We start from the raw sequence: 14,782 nt of genomic DNA on the forward strand, positions 1-14,782 counted from the left end.
CAAGCAGGGCTGAGGGGAGAGCAAGCCCTCCTGTGCCAGCATCAGCTAGGGCCCTCCACCCTCCTGCCCTGCACAGGGTCAGGGCCCTGCATCTACTGTTTTACCCCTGCCCAGGGGTGTCGAGCAGGGCCGCGCTGAGGCAGCCGACAGGTGAGCGCGCGCAGCACAGGCTTTATTATGTTTGCACAAGGAAGTGCTTCTTGGGGTCGTGGTCATTTGGGCTGCACTGCTTTCTCCACACCCATCTTCGTGCAGGTGCAGCCCCTGGCTGGCGATGTGGGGTGGGTGGGAAGCTTTGTGCCCGGGAGTGCAGAGAGGATGTCCTGGGGAGGCCTCTTTTCCGAGACATCAGCAGGAACCTGCACCCCTCCCCGCTGAGCGGCGCTGCCGTCTCTCCCCCATGCCCAGCCCTGGAAGCTACAGGCCAGGCCCCCCGTCACCAGTACAGCTGCCCGGGGCAGTACTTGTCCACGAGGGACTGGTAGTAGGATCTCAGCTGCTTCACCTCAGGTAGGTCTTCGCTCTTGGTGTACAGGTCGAACTTGCTGCCAGGGAGCAGATGGCAAGGGCCAAGTTAAAGGCAGGACCTCCTCAATTTGCCCCGCCTTTCCACCCAGCTCTTGCCAGCCTCCTCGCCCAGGGACACGCACTTGAACTCCTGCACCCAGGGCAGCATACGCCGGTCCTCAGGGCTGCACAGGTGCATGTAGTCGCTGCAGGTGTGCCAGGGGTAGAAGGAGTGGAAGCGGATCATGTAGAAGGCCTGCAGGGGCACAGCGCGGTGACGGGGCCGCCCCAGCCAGGTCTCAGCCCCCCGCCACCCCTGACCTGGCCTCACGTACCTCCGGGGGGAGGGAGAAGTTGTTGAACCTCATGACCTTGTACATGTACTCTGCAGGCAGAGAGCAGCGGGTCAGCGCCAGGCCCCCTTCCCGCCACCCCGCTCGGCCTGTGCCCCCAGCTCGCCTCGGAGGCCGGGCGTGCGCTGGACACCCTGCTCGTGTCTGCAAGCGTCGGCCCTGGTGCCTGACACCGCAACAGCCCATCGCAGGGGAAGCAACTGCGCGGCAGCGCCGAGAGGATCAAGCACTCGGCCTCGGACAGATCTTGGGGTCTGCTGCTCCCTCCGCCACTGATGGACCCATCGCCCTTGGTCCACTCCCTCCCCTGTCTGTCCTTGGCCGGGAAACGGATGGATGCTGCCCCTTCCCGGCATGCACCCCATCTGTGCATTCCCACCCCAGGTCCTGGCGTGTCCTCACCGTCATGGCCCCAGGACATGAGCACGTTCTCCAGGCCGCAGTGGGGCCGGTACATCCCGTACTCGGTGCTGAGCGAGGGAGAGGGGTGTCAGAGTAGATCCTGCTAGCCTCCCCCCACCCTGCTCGGTGGGCCCCCGGGGTCAGGGTGCCCGGCCCCATGGGGAGCAGTGCAGGAGGCCGTCATGCCAGGGTTAGCAGCTGGGGGCAGGGAGGGTCTTGGGGCCGGGGTCAGGGCGCTCACTTGTACAGGGGGTTGCGGGTGTCGGGGTTGTCGTGGAAGGTGGAGTCGCTGAAGACGACCGACTTCTGGACCTTGCAGCCCACGGGGAAGGTGTCACCCACCACGGCCCACTGCAGGGAGAGCATGGATGGGGCTGGAGCAGGCTGCCCGTGCCCATGAAACGCCCGTCCTTGGCACCTGGGATGATGCTGCTTCCCATTGCTGGAAAACCATGCAGCCCCGTGCACGCCTACTGGGTCCGGCCGCCACGTGGAGCCGAGAGTCCTGCCGGCTCCTTCCTCCAGGGTTGAGCGTGTTCGTGCATCCCTGGCTGCCCTTTCTCCTCTGTTTAATTTCATGGGGACCTGGCCACAGCGCTTGCACGCCGAGGGCACCACCCTACTGCCGCTGCCAGCTGAGAGCCCCTCATCCTCTGGCCCTGCTGGCTGGGGTGCAGCACGGCCGGGTCAGGGATCCGGCCCTGCCACTGCCCGTGGCGCACATGCACTAGTGCCTGAGTGTGACACACAAGCAGCTCCGGCTGCGGCGGCCATGACCTAGATGGGGGGGCTCAGTGCAAGAGCCAGTGGAGACTGGATCAGACCCAGGACCATCTTGCAACCCCACAAAGTCCTGGGACCTCCTGGCCAACCTCCTCCTGGCCTTGGCCAAGCTAGCAGTCTACCTCACTGGGAAGGGGGGTCTGGCTAGGTGACCCCCAAAAACCATGGGGCAGCTTTCCTACCCCTGGTCCCGGGCAGTTTCCCTGGGCAGTGTCCACTGGCAGCTTGGACTGGTTGGAGGGCCAGTGTGCGCTGTCCCACGGGCTCTCCCCTTTCAGATCCCTTGTTTTGAACCTGTGAGCTCCTGTCCCTGTTTGCCTTTGACCTTGCCCCAGGACATCAATACCTGCTTTCTCAGTAGCCTTTTTGAGGGAGGCTTAGAGTCTTTCTTGGTGGGCACTGGCCCATGATCCCTTAACTTAGCAAATAGGCCTGTGTCACGCGGGGGCGGAGAGCGGAGCTGGACGGGAGATGACGGGGTCCAAGCAGGGTTTTCCCCCCTGCTCCTCTCTCCCTTGCAGCCTTTAAGGTCCAGTCCGGTCTGATGCGGAGGCCATGCCCGGAGGAACAAGTCGGTGTCCCCCTTCCAGAACAGGCAGGGGAGCCAGCTCCTGCCTCCACAGGCTGCTCCTCCGCGCCCAGCACATGCACCCTGCTCGGAGCAGACATCCCCGGGGCCCACCACTCACCTGCGGCTCCCCGGAGAGGGCGAGGATTTTCCCCAGGTCATGCAGCAGCCCCACGAGGTGGAACCAGTCTGCAAGGCAAGGGCAGGGGCGGCGTCAGGCGGGCACCCCAGGGAGCAGCAGGGTGCCCCAGGGCTCCCCCCATTCCCACCTTTGTCGGGGTGCGCCGTGCGGATGCCCTCGGCTGTCTGGTAGGCATGGTAGGAGTTGGGGAAGTCCACGTCCGGGTCCGACTCGTCCACCAAGTTGTCCAGCAGGTCCAGGGCCTCCATGATGCTCAGGCGGCGATGGGAGCAGGCCCCGTACTCCACGTGCTGGGGACGGCCTGGCCGTGAGCCCCTGGCTCGAGCACCAGGGCCGGGACTGGGGGGTCACCCCAGCCCCCACCCTGGGGTCAGGGCCCGTCCGAGGCAGGTCGTTCCCGGACTCTGGGGAAGGGGTGGCCGTGTGCCAGGGGTGGGGAACGTACCTTCCTGCGGACGAAGTCAACGGTCTGGTGCGTGTGCATGAGCAGGTAAGTGTTGTACACACGGTCCAGGAGCGTGCCATCCTGCAATGGCACCCAGCCTCAGAGGCACGCCAGGGGCAGGTCGGGAACATTGCCTGGGGCAAGCGTGGCAGTGCCGGCCTTTGCCAGCAGCAGCCTCCGGTCCTGTCCCTGCCCAGCTGGGGCTGATCCCGGTGCCCCAGCATCCGGGGGGGAGGCAGGAGCTCACCGTGTAGTTCCTGAAGTCTGCCTTCGGCTTGCCCGGCACTGCCCCTGCCTCTGGACGGTACGTCTGCGAGGGGTCTGCATCCTGGGGGGACAGGAGCCGTGAGGGGAGGACGGACACGTGGCCTCCCAGCCCCTCCACCCCACCGGCATGGGTTGAGTCAACGGCACGGCCAGCCATGCGTCTGACTGCGTGTGAGTGTGTTCAGGATGCCTGCCTGCCTATCTGCCCAGCTGCATGTCAGGGTGCCCGCCTATCTGTGCAGCCAGATGGGCGTCTCTCTCTGTCTATCTGTCCATCCAACTGTGTCTGTGACTCAGCACAGACATCTGCATGCCACTCGCGGTGTCCGTGTGTCAAGCGCTGGCCTTGCATGCCTCCCTGGCCCGATGCCTGGCTGTCTAGAAGCTCTTCCCAGGCTTCCTTTGTGGCCACAGGGGCAAAGCTACATTGCGCACAGCTGGCGCTGGTCTTGCCCCCCTCCCGGAGGGGGCACATCTGCACAGTGCCAGCTGCCTGCGTGGAAGCAGCAGGTCGTTCAGGGCAGTGGACCTCTGTTCCCTTTATGGCATGCGAGTGCAAGTGCGGCGCGGCCTGGAGCTGCCCGTGCTCTCCGGCTGCCCCGGGCAGGTGCTCCTGGGACGTGAGGGGCCCCATCCTGTTCACCCCGCAGGATTGGGCCCCTGGGAGCCCCTGCCTCACTTTCCCTGCTTGCAGAGACACCCGCATTGCAGACCCAGCCGCTCTCCCTTCCAGCCTCCGCCGTCTGCCGTGTGACACCGGAGACCGGGCACGACAGACCCGGGTCTGACCCGGTCCAGGGCAGCTCTGCTGGTCTTACGACCTCTGTTTCTTTGCCGAAGCTGTAGCACGGGGCAGGGAGGAAGACGGCAGATCCCAAGAAACCAAGGAGGGGCCCCAGGTTTGCATTGAGGGCACTATCAGGGCTCAGGCGACTGCCTCCCGTGTAGCTCTGCTCCCTGCCCTCCCTAATCAGCACCCGGTGACGAGAGCTCACACCTCAGAGGTGGTTGAACAGACGCTGCCTTCGTCCCTGGACAGAGTTTGACCCGGATCAGAAATACCTCGGGATGGGCACATACACACACTGCCCTTGCGATCGGGGTTTAGTGAAGTTCTGCCTTTGATTCCAGGATGCGATCCCAGGTGCCCTGCGGCATCCCGGGATAAACTAGCTGTACTTCTTATCCTGGGAACCTTTCTAAGCTTTATCTCAGGACAGCAAACACAGACGTCTAAATGACTGCACTTTGTCCTGGGATAACATGATGCACCCCAGGATAAATGCATTGTCTGTTTGTAGCCTGTAAGGTGCAAATATCCCTTGCCCGCAGAGCCTGAAGGGCCACCCCAAAATCTGGGGGCTGGAGCCCCTGAAGAGAGGCCAGATGATGACCAGAGCAGCAGAACTGACCCTCAACAACAGGGAGACTTGGCCAAGCAAATCTCCTGTCCAGGGCCAGGCTGATGTGCTGCTCTCAGAGGGAGGGGAGGCCCCAAATACTTCTGGGGAAAAGCCCAGAGCCCCAAACAAGCATGCAGGGTCAGTGCCGGGTTCATCCAGGACGGCACAAGCAGCAAGCGCGGTGGTGTTACGCTACCCTGAGCTTGGCAAAGAGAAGGGACCTGCCAAGGGCTGCGTCCTTGTCCAAGAGGCTGGGAGCACTGGCAAAGGGCACCGCGGGCCCAACATGGCATGGATGGCACAGCACAGCGGGACCCAGATGGACGGGCTTTCCAGCAGGAAGAAACAGGACCTGGGTACTTTGGAGCCAGCCGGGCTCGAGGGCTAGCATGCTGCCTGACGTGCCGGCAGGAAAGCCAAGGGAATATGCATGAGCCAAACTCGCAGCTTGTCCCCAAGACGGGGGCGTTGAACCATGGGGGAACCAGGGGCATGGGGGAAGCATGCATGGGAACAGACCCCTTGGGTTATACCTGCAAGGGGGGAAGCACCCAGTCATAGCTGAAGGGTGCCAGGTCCTTGATGTCCCCAGGAGGGTGCGTGCATGAGGGGTGCAGGGACCAGCACAGCTGGAGCACGTCTTCCAGCAGGCAGGGAAATGCTACACGGCTGCACCCCTCATGCCCCCAGGAAAGCTCCCTTCCCTTCAGGACCTGAGGAAGGCCTGGGCTGGCTCATGGCTCCATGCATCGCAGGGCAAGGAGAGGACCCAGCGGGTATGGTACCCAGCCCCTTTCAGGAGCTCTGATGTGGTCCCACCACTGCCAGGCTGGGTTGGGCACTGCGGGGACCCCTGGAAAGTGCGGCTGTTCTGGATGGCATCAACGGTGCCAAGGTTCATTTCGACCAAAGGGAAAAGCAAAGGAAGCTGGTAGCTGCGGGCTCAGAGCGACTTTGGAGAGATGCTGGATTACACGAGCTAGCTGCCATGGATAGCGCACCCCCGGGACAGCAGTGGACAGGTGGTCGCAGGAAGGACGAGGCCAACCCCAGCAGGGCTGCCCAGCAAAGCCAGGACGGGACAGAGATCCCTTGGACCCGGGAAGGGAATCCGCCAAAGTTAACAGTGCAAACCAGCCACCTGAGCAAGCAAAGCCTGCCTGTGCAAAGAGCTGACAGCCAGGGCTGCAAAGCTAGATAAAGAGCTTGAGAAACTCAGAGGGTTTGTTAAGGGCTCAGCCTGGAGGCATGGTGGCAGGAAGCAGAGCATTTGGTCGCCCACCAGCGCTCTAAGGAAGGTGTTGCAGATGCTTCTGCATCACAGACACGGTCCAAACCTGCACGCTGGGTCTTTAAAACGTCCAAAGATGGGGACCCCACCACCTTTCTGGGTAACCTCTCCCAGTGCTTCACCACCCTCCTCATGAGAATTTTTTCCTAGTACCTAACCTAATATCTAATCTCAGAAAAGGAAAGTGCACGGGTGCATCCAGACCTCTCCCCTTTATTCCTCTGTTATTCGCTCCCTCCCCGTGGACCGTACATGTGTCGCTGCAGATGGATTAATGGGCTCATTGGATCTGCTTTATCTAAAACAGCGCTGGCCACCTAAAAATGCACGCGTTCCTTTAGGGAGAAGGAAAGGCCCCGGGTCTACAGGTCTTCCTTTAATGTTAAGGATGCCAGTGAGAATACGTCAGCTAGATGAGGGCAAGAAATAAACCCTGGCAAAGGGAAGAGAAGGGCAGGAGGGATTTCCAGCTCCACCCAGCACTTCACTGCATGAAAAGGGCATGGGGGAAGTCCACAGCAGGGACCCGCTTTGTGCAATGTGGCAGCGGGAAGCGTGGACCCCAGCCCCAAATGACACGAGCCACAAAGTGCTCATTGCTGAGCCCTGTCTGCCCCAGTGTCCGTGGGTCCATCCTGCTGGCTCTTTTCTGTAGGGCCAGATATCAGCCTGCGGGCGAGGGGGGTGCACGGACGCTTCGCCCGGCCCCTTGCACACTCCAACGTGGCTCAAGCCTGGCCGTGGCCTGGGCATGGCCCTTCGTGCCTCCCGATATATGAGCACAGATAATACAGCTCCTGAATACGCAGGATCCTGTTGGGCAGGCTGGGTCTGTGCCAGCAGGAGAGGGCATGGGGGGCTGCCCAATTGAAGGCTGAGGGGGGCAGGGTGCACCAGGTATCTGCCAGGGGCAGGGGTCTGGGAGCAGGGGATCAGGCTCTGCGGGGCGGCCGGAGAGGGCAGTGGGATGGGGTCAGTACTGTCCATGGGGGGAAGTGGGGGAGGTTGGTCATGCAATCACACCCCCCTTTGATTCCTGCTCCAAAGTTTAAAAGCAGTTGCCTGGTAGGCGCAATCAGAGCCAAGGGAGCCGGTGGATTCCAGGTCTCCTCTCTTGTCACCTTGATTCCTGCTAATCTCTTCACCCCACAGGTGTTAACAGGCCGTGATCTCCTTTCTTCTTCTTTTATCCTGGCTGTTTTCTCTGCCTCTGCTCAGCCCCGCAGCCCATCAATACAGCTGCATTGCTACCTACGACCCTGCACTGGGCAGCTTTGTCCTTTGGGCATTTGAACCCAGGACAAATCAGAGACAGGGACAGAGAGGGGAGGGGTGGGAGCACAGGTGCAAGGAGCTGGCTGAGCATGGGGGAGATGTGGGGAGCCGGGGGTGTCTGAGGGGCAGGGTTAATGCACAGAGGGCAGTGAGGGGTACTTCGGGGCCATGGGGGCATGTCTGACCCGGTCCATGGAAGCTCCTGGGACACTGGAAGCCAGGCAGGCGCGAGCCGCGGGAGCTCATTGCAAGGTACGCTCCCCGCCGGGGCTTGGGGTGACATGGGACAGGTAGGGCATAGCAACTTGGGAGCTCTTCCTCTCCCTCGGCCCCGTCCGGCCTGCTTGTCCATACTCACCATGCGAACGACCTCCATCCCGGCTCCTTCCCTGCAGCCCCGGGACGGAGGCTGTGCGCGTGAGGATGGGAGACGGGCGCCTCTGGGGCTGGGACAGATGCCTCCGGGGGGTTATATGGGGGGACGACTTATGCAAGGGCTGGGGCTGGTCACAGCCTGTGCCGGCCGGAGCAGCAATGAGTCACCAGTTAACCAGCCCTTGACCAAACTCTCCGGACGCCGAAGTGGCCTCTGGGGGGTCGCAGTTAATGTTTGAGCCCACGGGCCCCTGGCAGAGCGGGGGGAAGAGCATGTGCAGGAAGGGGCCGGGGATGGTTGCTGGGGAGAAAAGCCTGAACGTGTGCCGTGTGTACCCAGGCGGCACCAGCCAGTGGCACATCTGGGGAGCGCCGCCTCAGGCGCGGAGGGGGTACCCAGCGGAGCGCGCCGGGGAGGGCTCCTTGCGCGGCCGGACCGTTCAGGGCAGGGTGGGAGATCGCAGTGTCCTCGGGCGGTCAAGAAGCATGGAGGGGGCTCCCACCTGCACCCCAATGAGGCTATGGAGGGCAGGGGTCTCGGCTGAGGATGTCCGTGCCATCCGGGAGAGCAGGGATGGAGGTTATCCTTTGTCCCAGGGAGGCACAAGCCTCCTTCTCCAGAGCTGCCCCCCCTCCAAGTCCTGGGCCAAGACCAGGGGGTGCAGCGCATGCACAAATCCCCTATGCAAAGGGCAGCCGGACCCCAAAGCACCTATGCAGTCCCCCTGACCCTACAGGCCTCCCCCTCGAGCCTAAGTCACTTGGGGTAGCTATCCTTCTCTCCATGCGCTCGTCTAGGCATCTCCCCCACGGTGCCCAGGCTCTTTCCGGGTAACTCAGGCAGCGACGGGACCGCGCAACCCCAGCTGCTTCTCCGCACGGGGAGCATTTGGCTCCTTGCGACTGCAGTTGGGTGGAAAACACGCCTCATTAGATTTCGTTCGTCATCTTATTGTGCTCCTGGCCCAGGGAAAGCAAAAACCGGCCCACGTCGGTGCCCGGAGGGAGGAGGTGGATGTTGATCTCTCTACAGCGTGGGAAACGTTGGTTTGGAAGTGCAAGTGGCTGCCGGGGGGATGCTCAGGCTGGGGCCAGCTGGTTTCTGACCTCAGTGATATATTCTGCTGTCTGCAAGAAATCGCAGAGCCGGCTTGGCCGGCGCCGCACCGCGTTTCTGGTGCAGCCCGGCCTCAGCAGAGATGGTAGCGATGCCCAGCTGTAATCGCTTGCACTGACATTTCCCAGGCCAGGCGTCTGCGCAGGAATTCATTGATGTGGAGCGCTGCAGCTAAGCAGGTTCGGCCGTCCCTGAGGACAAGATACAGACTCACCGTGCGAGGCGGGACCTCTCCCATCCTTCACTGCAGAGCACCCCCGGTCCCTGCGTATTGACAGGCCTGCCTGCTCCATCCTGCAAAACAGCTGAGCTTGCTACAGCCTGGGGCTGAGCGAGGATTTCCCGGGGGTCCAGTGGTCTCAGCGCAGCGCCGTTGGGACTCAGAATACAGAGGGAATGAAGGAAGCAGGGGTGCAGAGGGCGAGGGCTTAGGTTAGACGGCTGCCGCTATGGGTCAATCCACCCTTGACCTAGAGCAAAGCCTTTGCTGCACCAGACCTCAGCTCTGCAGCCAGCCCAGCTCGGCGGTGTCCTGCGTGATGGGGTTTCTGGGCTTTTGTGCAACATTTAAGCTCTTAAAACATTTAGGGAATTGCATTTAAATAGCTGTGCATTGAGGTTGGAAAATAGATTCTCAACCCATCTACAGCACCCTGGGGTGCCCTGAGATCCTTTCAAGGGTGCAGCATGGGGCCGTGTGTTGTTAGCGCTGTTAGAGGCGCAGACATGATTCCCGAGCTAACCCCAGAGATGTTAAATAGAAACCAGGAGTGTTGAAACCCGCCGGCCCTGCTGCGGTCTGCCTGAGTTGCCTGCAACTGGAGATTTGCTCCAGCAATTTTATGCAGCCAAAAAACCAAGTGAAAACTAAGAGCCGGCCCTTTTCCGAGGGGCGCCGGGAGACTAAGGAGTGAGTCTCAAAAAGGTGGAAACCCTCTGCCATGAAGCTACACGTTGCAAAGCAAGGCAGTGCATTGCCCAGTGCGACCTGCCGTGGCTCTATCGAATTAGCGATCGTGAAGCATCCAGATGTTACGGTGAAAACACCCTCCGGATATCCAAGATGACGAACAGCATCCAACTCCGTGGTGGGGCATGGGCCTGCATACTCAGCGTGGAGGAGGGCACGAAATAATGGATAAATGCCCATTCACCAGAGAGAGACAACGAAGGGGATGGAGTCGCTGAAAACTGAATCTTTGTGCCTGGAAACGCTGCTAGGGCAGAGGTTTGCAGTCTGCAAGTACTCCACTTTGCACCTCTTCATGGAGCTTGTTAAAGCGTGTTCAATGCAGGGTCTCCTCCTGCTTCATCGCTGCAAAATCAGAGCATCTTCCCTGGGCTCATTAAGTGCTCTGGCTAATAGCGGCTGCCTGAAGGGGCGGTTTTAGACTGGGCTTTTGATGCTCCCTGCCCTCATCCATGAGGACGAGGCAGAGATGTGCATGCAGAGCTCGGAGAAATGGTGGGAACGTTTCATTCCCAGGGGACCTTGTTCCACAACCCCAGTAAAGCCCTGTCTGCTTCATGGAGAGGCATTACCCAGGCCATAGGGACACCGGCTTGAGAGGGGTCTCCTGGCCCCCAGAGCCCAGCGCCCTGGTATCGCAGGCCCCCGCCGTGTCACCCCTCGTATGAGCTGGTCCCGTTGCACCTGAACAGCAAGTCGCTGCATGGAGGGGGTGGCAGCGCAGCAGCCGTTGTCACAGCGGGGGCTGATCTTGCCCCCGCAATGGGCACAGCAGAGGCTGGCACTGCCCTGGATGCCACGTAACCGCCCCGGGTGCTGCACCTTGCTAAAAGCAGTGAGGATTTCCCGTGTCCGACCTTGGAGCCACACGACATAGTCGCCCCTGGCACAGCCCCCTTCCCTCTGCTCAGACTGGTGCAGACTGGGGGGGTTTGCCTTCCTATGCAGCAGGGGCATGGCCTGACCTGGGCTCTCTGGAGTTGCATTAACAACTTTTACAGCAGCAGGACGTTGGCTGCCTTGGTCCCCTGGCTTTCCCTGGCACAGGTTCAGGTCTTACGTTGTGTTGGGTTGACGGTAGCTCTACCAAGAGGCTAGATGATGGGTTTGCCTGGGCTGGTTTGGACAGGGCTGAGCCTGCCTCAAGCAGGGGTCGGACTAGATGCGATGTCTGGAGCTCCCTGCCAGCCCCCGGCTCTACGATACAGAATGAAGGCAGGGTAGATTTGCACTTTATAGACTAACTAAAGTAGAGATATAGAGAGCACAAGCTTTTGCAGGCTAGAGCTCACGTCCTTGGGTGCTGTGCAAGGATGTGCAGGGATGAGCAGTGCAGAAGGGGAGGCAGATTTGGCCACCAAGGCACAAGGGAAGGGAAGGAGTTGAGATTGTTTTCTAAACGTTTGCTGCCTAAGAACAGCCGCCCTCCGGTCAGCGCTGAACTGCAGGGAGGTGACAGCGTCTTTCACTGGCGGCGTGTCTCCATGCACCTGATGTCAGAGAGGCGATCACTATTTTGTCACGCTGGGGTGGCCTCACCTGTCCGGAGGGGCGCTGGGAGCAGGTGACAGCATCGGTGGACTTGCATTGCTCAGTCCCGTGGCGATGTGGTCTGCACGGATGCTGGGGCACAGAAGGCATCCGGGTCCATTGCCTCGGTGAGATGGCTAGTCAGGTGGCCTGTTCGAGGGTGAGGGGCTGTCTGCAAGGTCAGGACTGTGAGAGAGTCATCCTTCTCCATGCATGACATGTCGAAGGTGTCCGAGCCGGGGGCTGTAGGCGACGGCCAGAGGGATTCAGGTGTCCGTGTCCCAGGGTTGGTACTGGAGCAGGTCCGAGTCTGGCTCTGTTGATTCGAGTCGAGAGGCTACCCTTGGAGGACTGAATTGCAATGGCAGCAATCCCAGCTCCAGGCCCAGAAGCAGAGTCGTGGGGTGGAGACGACCCGTTCTCCTGGACCTCATCCTGCCAGACTCCCGGGGCTCAGCGGGGGTGGTGGTACAGCATTGCCCGTCCCTCTTCCCATTAGGTGTTTTGCCTCCGATGCCCCCGTTCAACATGGCCATCCCTCCTGCAACTCAGGGATTCACACGGTTCTTCCATCCCGTTTCCTGGTAGCCTGGACCTCTCTCGCTGCGCAGCTTTGTTCTCCTGGCACTAATGCAGCTGAAGAAGCCTTTGCTATTTGTCTTCACTTGCTATTTGACTTGTTTTACTAAGCTGTTGGTTTTTGCTATTTCTCTAAGGTCCAACGCTGCTTGGCTCGGGCAGTTTTCACCCTATCCCTCCACTTTCTGCCCTTCACAAAGCAGCTTCCTTTGCTGGCGACTTCCACGTAGGCTTCCCCAAAGCTCCTTCGGGACGTGGTCATTGCTCTGGGCTAGGTCTAAGTCCCGGCTCGTTCGCGGGCCTTTCACTCCAAGTGATGTCCAGCCTCCCCTGCGCCCGAGCCCCCGAGGTTCGAATGCCTTTGCTTTATCGGTGTTTGCCCTTGTTGGAATTGATAGGCTGCCTGGCAGGCCCCGTTTGTTTGTCCCTCTGCTTAAACGGTGTCAACACACGATTGCTCCGGCCAAGGTGCTGCTCCGTGACCCGGTTTTCTGAGAATAACCTCGCTGCTTACTCTGAAATCACCTCTCCCCTTGCAGGTTCAGTGCCTGCTCAGTGAAGAAATCGGTCAGCTCTGATATGCAGAAATAAGGGCGGCTGCCCCGGGGACTCTGGTGACGCACGTCTGCGGAGACAGTCCCCTTGCTGTCGCAGGGTCCCAGGGCCACAGCATCCCAAAGGACCCGTCCTTGTACCATCGGCAGTGGGTTGTTGGTTTCTGAATGAGTTAGTCTATAAGGTGCTACCCACCCTGCCTGCTCCGTTATCTTGTCCGCTGTTACTCTCCCTCTCTTGGGAGCAGATATGCTGAAGACCACGCAACCCTCCTCTTTGAGCATCTTCTGCAGCTCGGCACTGCTGCCTGTGTCCGGACCCCGACAGCTCTATCAATGCCACCCCCAACCTGCAGCGTAGCGTGGCTTATTTATATTGTCCTGGGGGGGTTTGCCTTCCTCTGCAACGGGGGCACGGCCTCTGCCTAGGGTCTCTGGAGCGTCTATTAACACCCTGGCGCCAGGTATCCGGGTTGCAGCTGTATTGCTCTAGAGGCAAAAGCAATCAGGACTCGTGGTAGAGGTGATCTCTTTTAGATCTCTGCAAAAAAAAAAAGGATTTTTGTTTGCAAAAATCGAGCTGGTCTAATAAAAGACATCCCTTCTGCCATGCGTCCTGATTCCTATTAACAACCTTGCAGCAGCAGGACGCTGGTGACCGCGGCCCCGCTGCTTTCCCAGGGGCAGGTTCGGGTGTGATGTGCTGCGTCAGGTAGTTTAGAGGATGGGTTTGTATCGGGTGGTTTGAACAAGGCTGATCCTGCCTCGGGACTAGGGGTGACCTGCAGGTCCCTGCCAGCCCCACGGCTCTGGGCTCCCACGCTGTGTGTCTGGCAGACAGCCGGGCACTGCTCCAAGCTTGGGGCTGGTCGCCCCGAGCTCCAGTTTTGGCTCCAAGTGACGCACGGCCTGCCCGAACACACCTGCCCGCCTCTCCCTGTAGCCGAGCCGGTTCCCTACCGGGGCCTGGGGGGTGAGGCTCTGTCGCAGGGTGCACGAGGCAGTGCCGTGATGCACTGGGATGGCAAATTATTCAGTTGTGACTGCATTAACGAGGGAGAGCCAACGAACTTGCCAGAAGAGGGCACTGAGACCTCGGGGAAAGCCGTGCGGCAGGGAGCAACCAGAGACGTGCAGGGCCATCCTCCTCTGAAATCATTGCGGGGAAAGGAGACCGAGGCCTGTGGTCTTGCCGTCGTGGCGCAGGGAATTGGGCACTCCTGCCCTCTGGTTTGGGGCAAAGCCCAGCTGAGCCATTGGCTCAGGGAAGCTCCTCGGGGGGCGGCGAAATGTAGCTGGGGACTATAGGCAGGGCACGGAGGGAGATGCACTCTCCCGCGGCAGGCAGCAAGCGCTCAGATGCGACTGTCAAGGAAGATGGGGCGGCCGTGTTGGCATCGGGTTGGGCAGGGGGTTGCAGAAAGTTTGGCACAGCCTCTTTGTAGGTGCCCAGGCAAGGCTGTTTGATTGCTCTGTTGCAAACCGCCCCCCCAGTGCCACCAGTCTGAGCAGGGGGGAAATCCCTTCCTGCCCCAGTGCTGCATTGGGTTGACCCTGAGCGCAGGGGCAAGACCCTCCAGCCAGGACCCTGCGGGGTTGGTGCCAGCAGCAGCATCGTATCAGCACAGAGGGTCAGGCAGGGTGGCACCTTGGAGACTAACTTGCTCGGAGATGCAGGAGCCCCACTGCTGCTGCAGCTCCAAACCCGCCGTCCGGACGGAAGTTGCATACCGTCCGGAGGGCTCTGCGGCCGTGCCGCTGCCACGGGGCTCAAAGCCACGCCAGCCCTGGCTGCATCGCTCTGTCTTTAAACGTGCATGCCTCGTCCTCCGAGCAAACGCGCAACCTGATGCAAAAGCAACACGGGGCTTGTGGGAAAAGCCGATGCGACCCCGCGAGCGTGTGTTATGGGTACCCCGGAGGAAACGAGCGGCTCCAGCCCCCAGCACCGGAGGCCTGACTCGAGCTCGGACTGTACCGGCGCATGGTTTTCTTTGCTCTGAGGGTCCCAAGTTCAGTTTTCGGTGTGCTGGTGAAGGGGGAGGTCACGGTCCGGCTGTTTGCAGGGAACAGCTAGATGAACGCAGTGCTTCAGCGATTGCCCCTACACAGACACGGGCGCCGAAACCCGTGCACGTGCAGGGGGCTGGACGAGGCACCCCTTGGGTCCCTTCTGTGAGCTTAATACCATACACAGCTGCTCAGGGGCGACCAGCCCGTG

General features: G+C 60.7%; 1 protein-coding gene across 1 annotated transcript; it reads right to left on the reverse strand.

Moving 5' to 3' along the window:
* Positions 1 to 155: 155 nt before the first annotated feature.
* MIOX (myo-inositol oxygenase) lies at positions 156 to 7,902 on the reverse strand. The gene is made up of 10 exons (XM_014600627.3): positions 7,795 to 7,902; positions 3,448 to 3,528; positions 3,201 to 3,281; positions 2,883 to 3,045; positions 2,735 to 2,802; positions 1,504 to 1,613; positions 1,263 to 1,330; positions 843 to 892; positions 651 to 763; positions 156 to 545 (listed from the first exon to the last, which is right to left on the reverse strand). Exons 1-10 carry the CDS (start codon positions 7,810 to 7,812, stop codon positions 437 to 439), a joined length of 861 nt encoding a protein of 286 aa, XP_014456113.3. The 5' UTR covers positions 7,813 to 7,902; the 3' UTR covers positions 156 to 436.
* Positions 7,903 to 14,782: the final 6,880 nt, after the last annotated feature.

This window comes from Alligator mississippiensis, chromosome 4, assembly GCF_030867095.1.
Source record: "Alligator mississippiensis isolate rAllMis1 chromosome 4, rAllMis1, whole genome shotgun sequence".
Classification (NCBI taxonomy): Eukaryota; Metazoa; Chordata; order Crocodylia; family Alligatoridae; genus Alligator; species Alligator mississippiensis.

What these genes read in the sequence shown, in the direction of transcription:
- MIOX (XM_014600627.3), bottom strand. An exon ending in ACCCGCAACCCCCTGTACAA is followed by an intron (nt 1,331 to 1,503) that starts GTGAGCGCCCTG and finishes TCCCTCGCTCAG; the next exon opens with CACCGAGTACGGGATGTACC. An exon ending in CCCTGGGTGCAGGAGTTCAA is followed by an intron (nt 546 to 650) that starts GTGCGTGTCCCT and finishes GCTCCCTGGCAG; the next exon opens with CAAGTTCGACCTGTACACCA.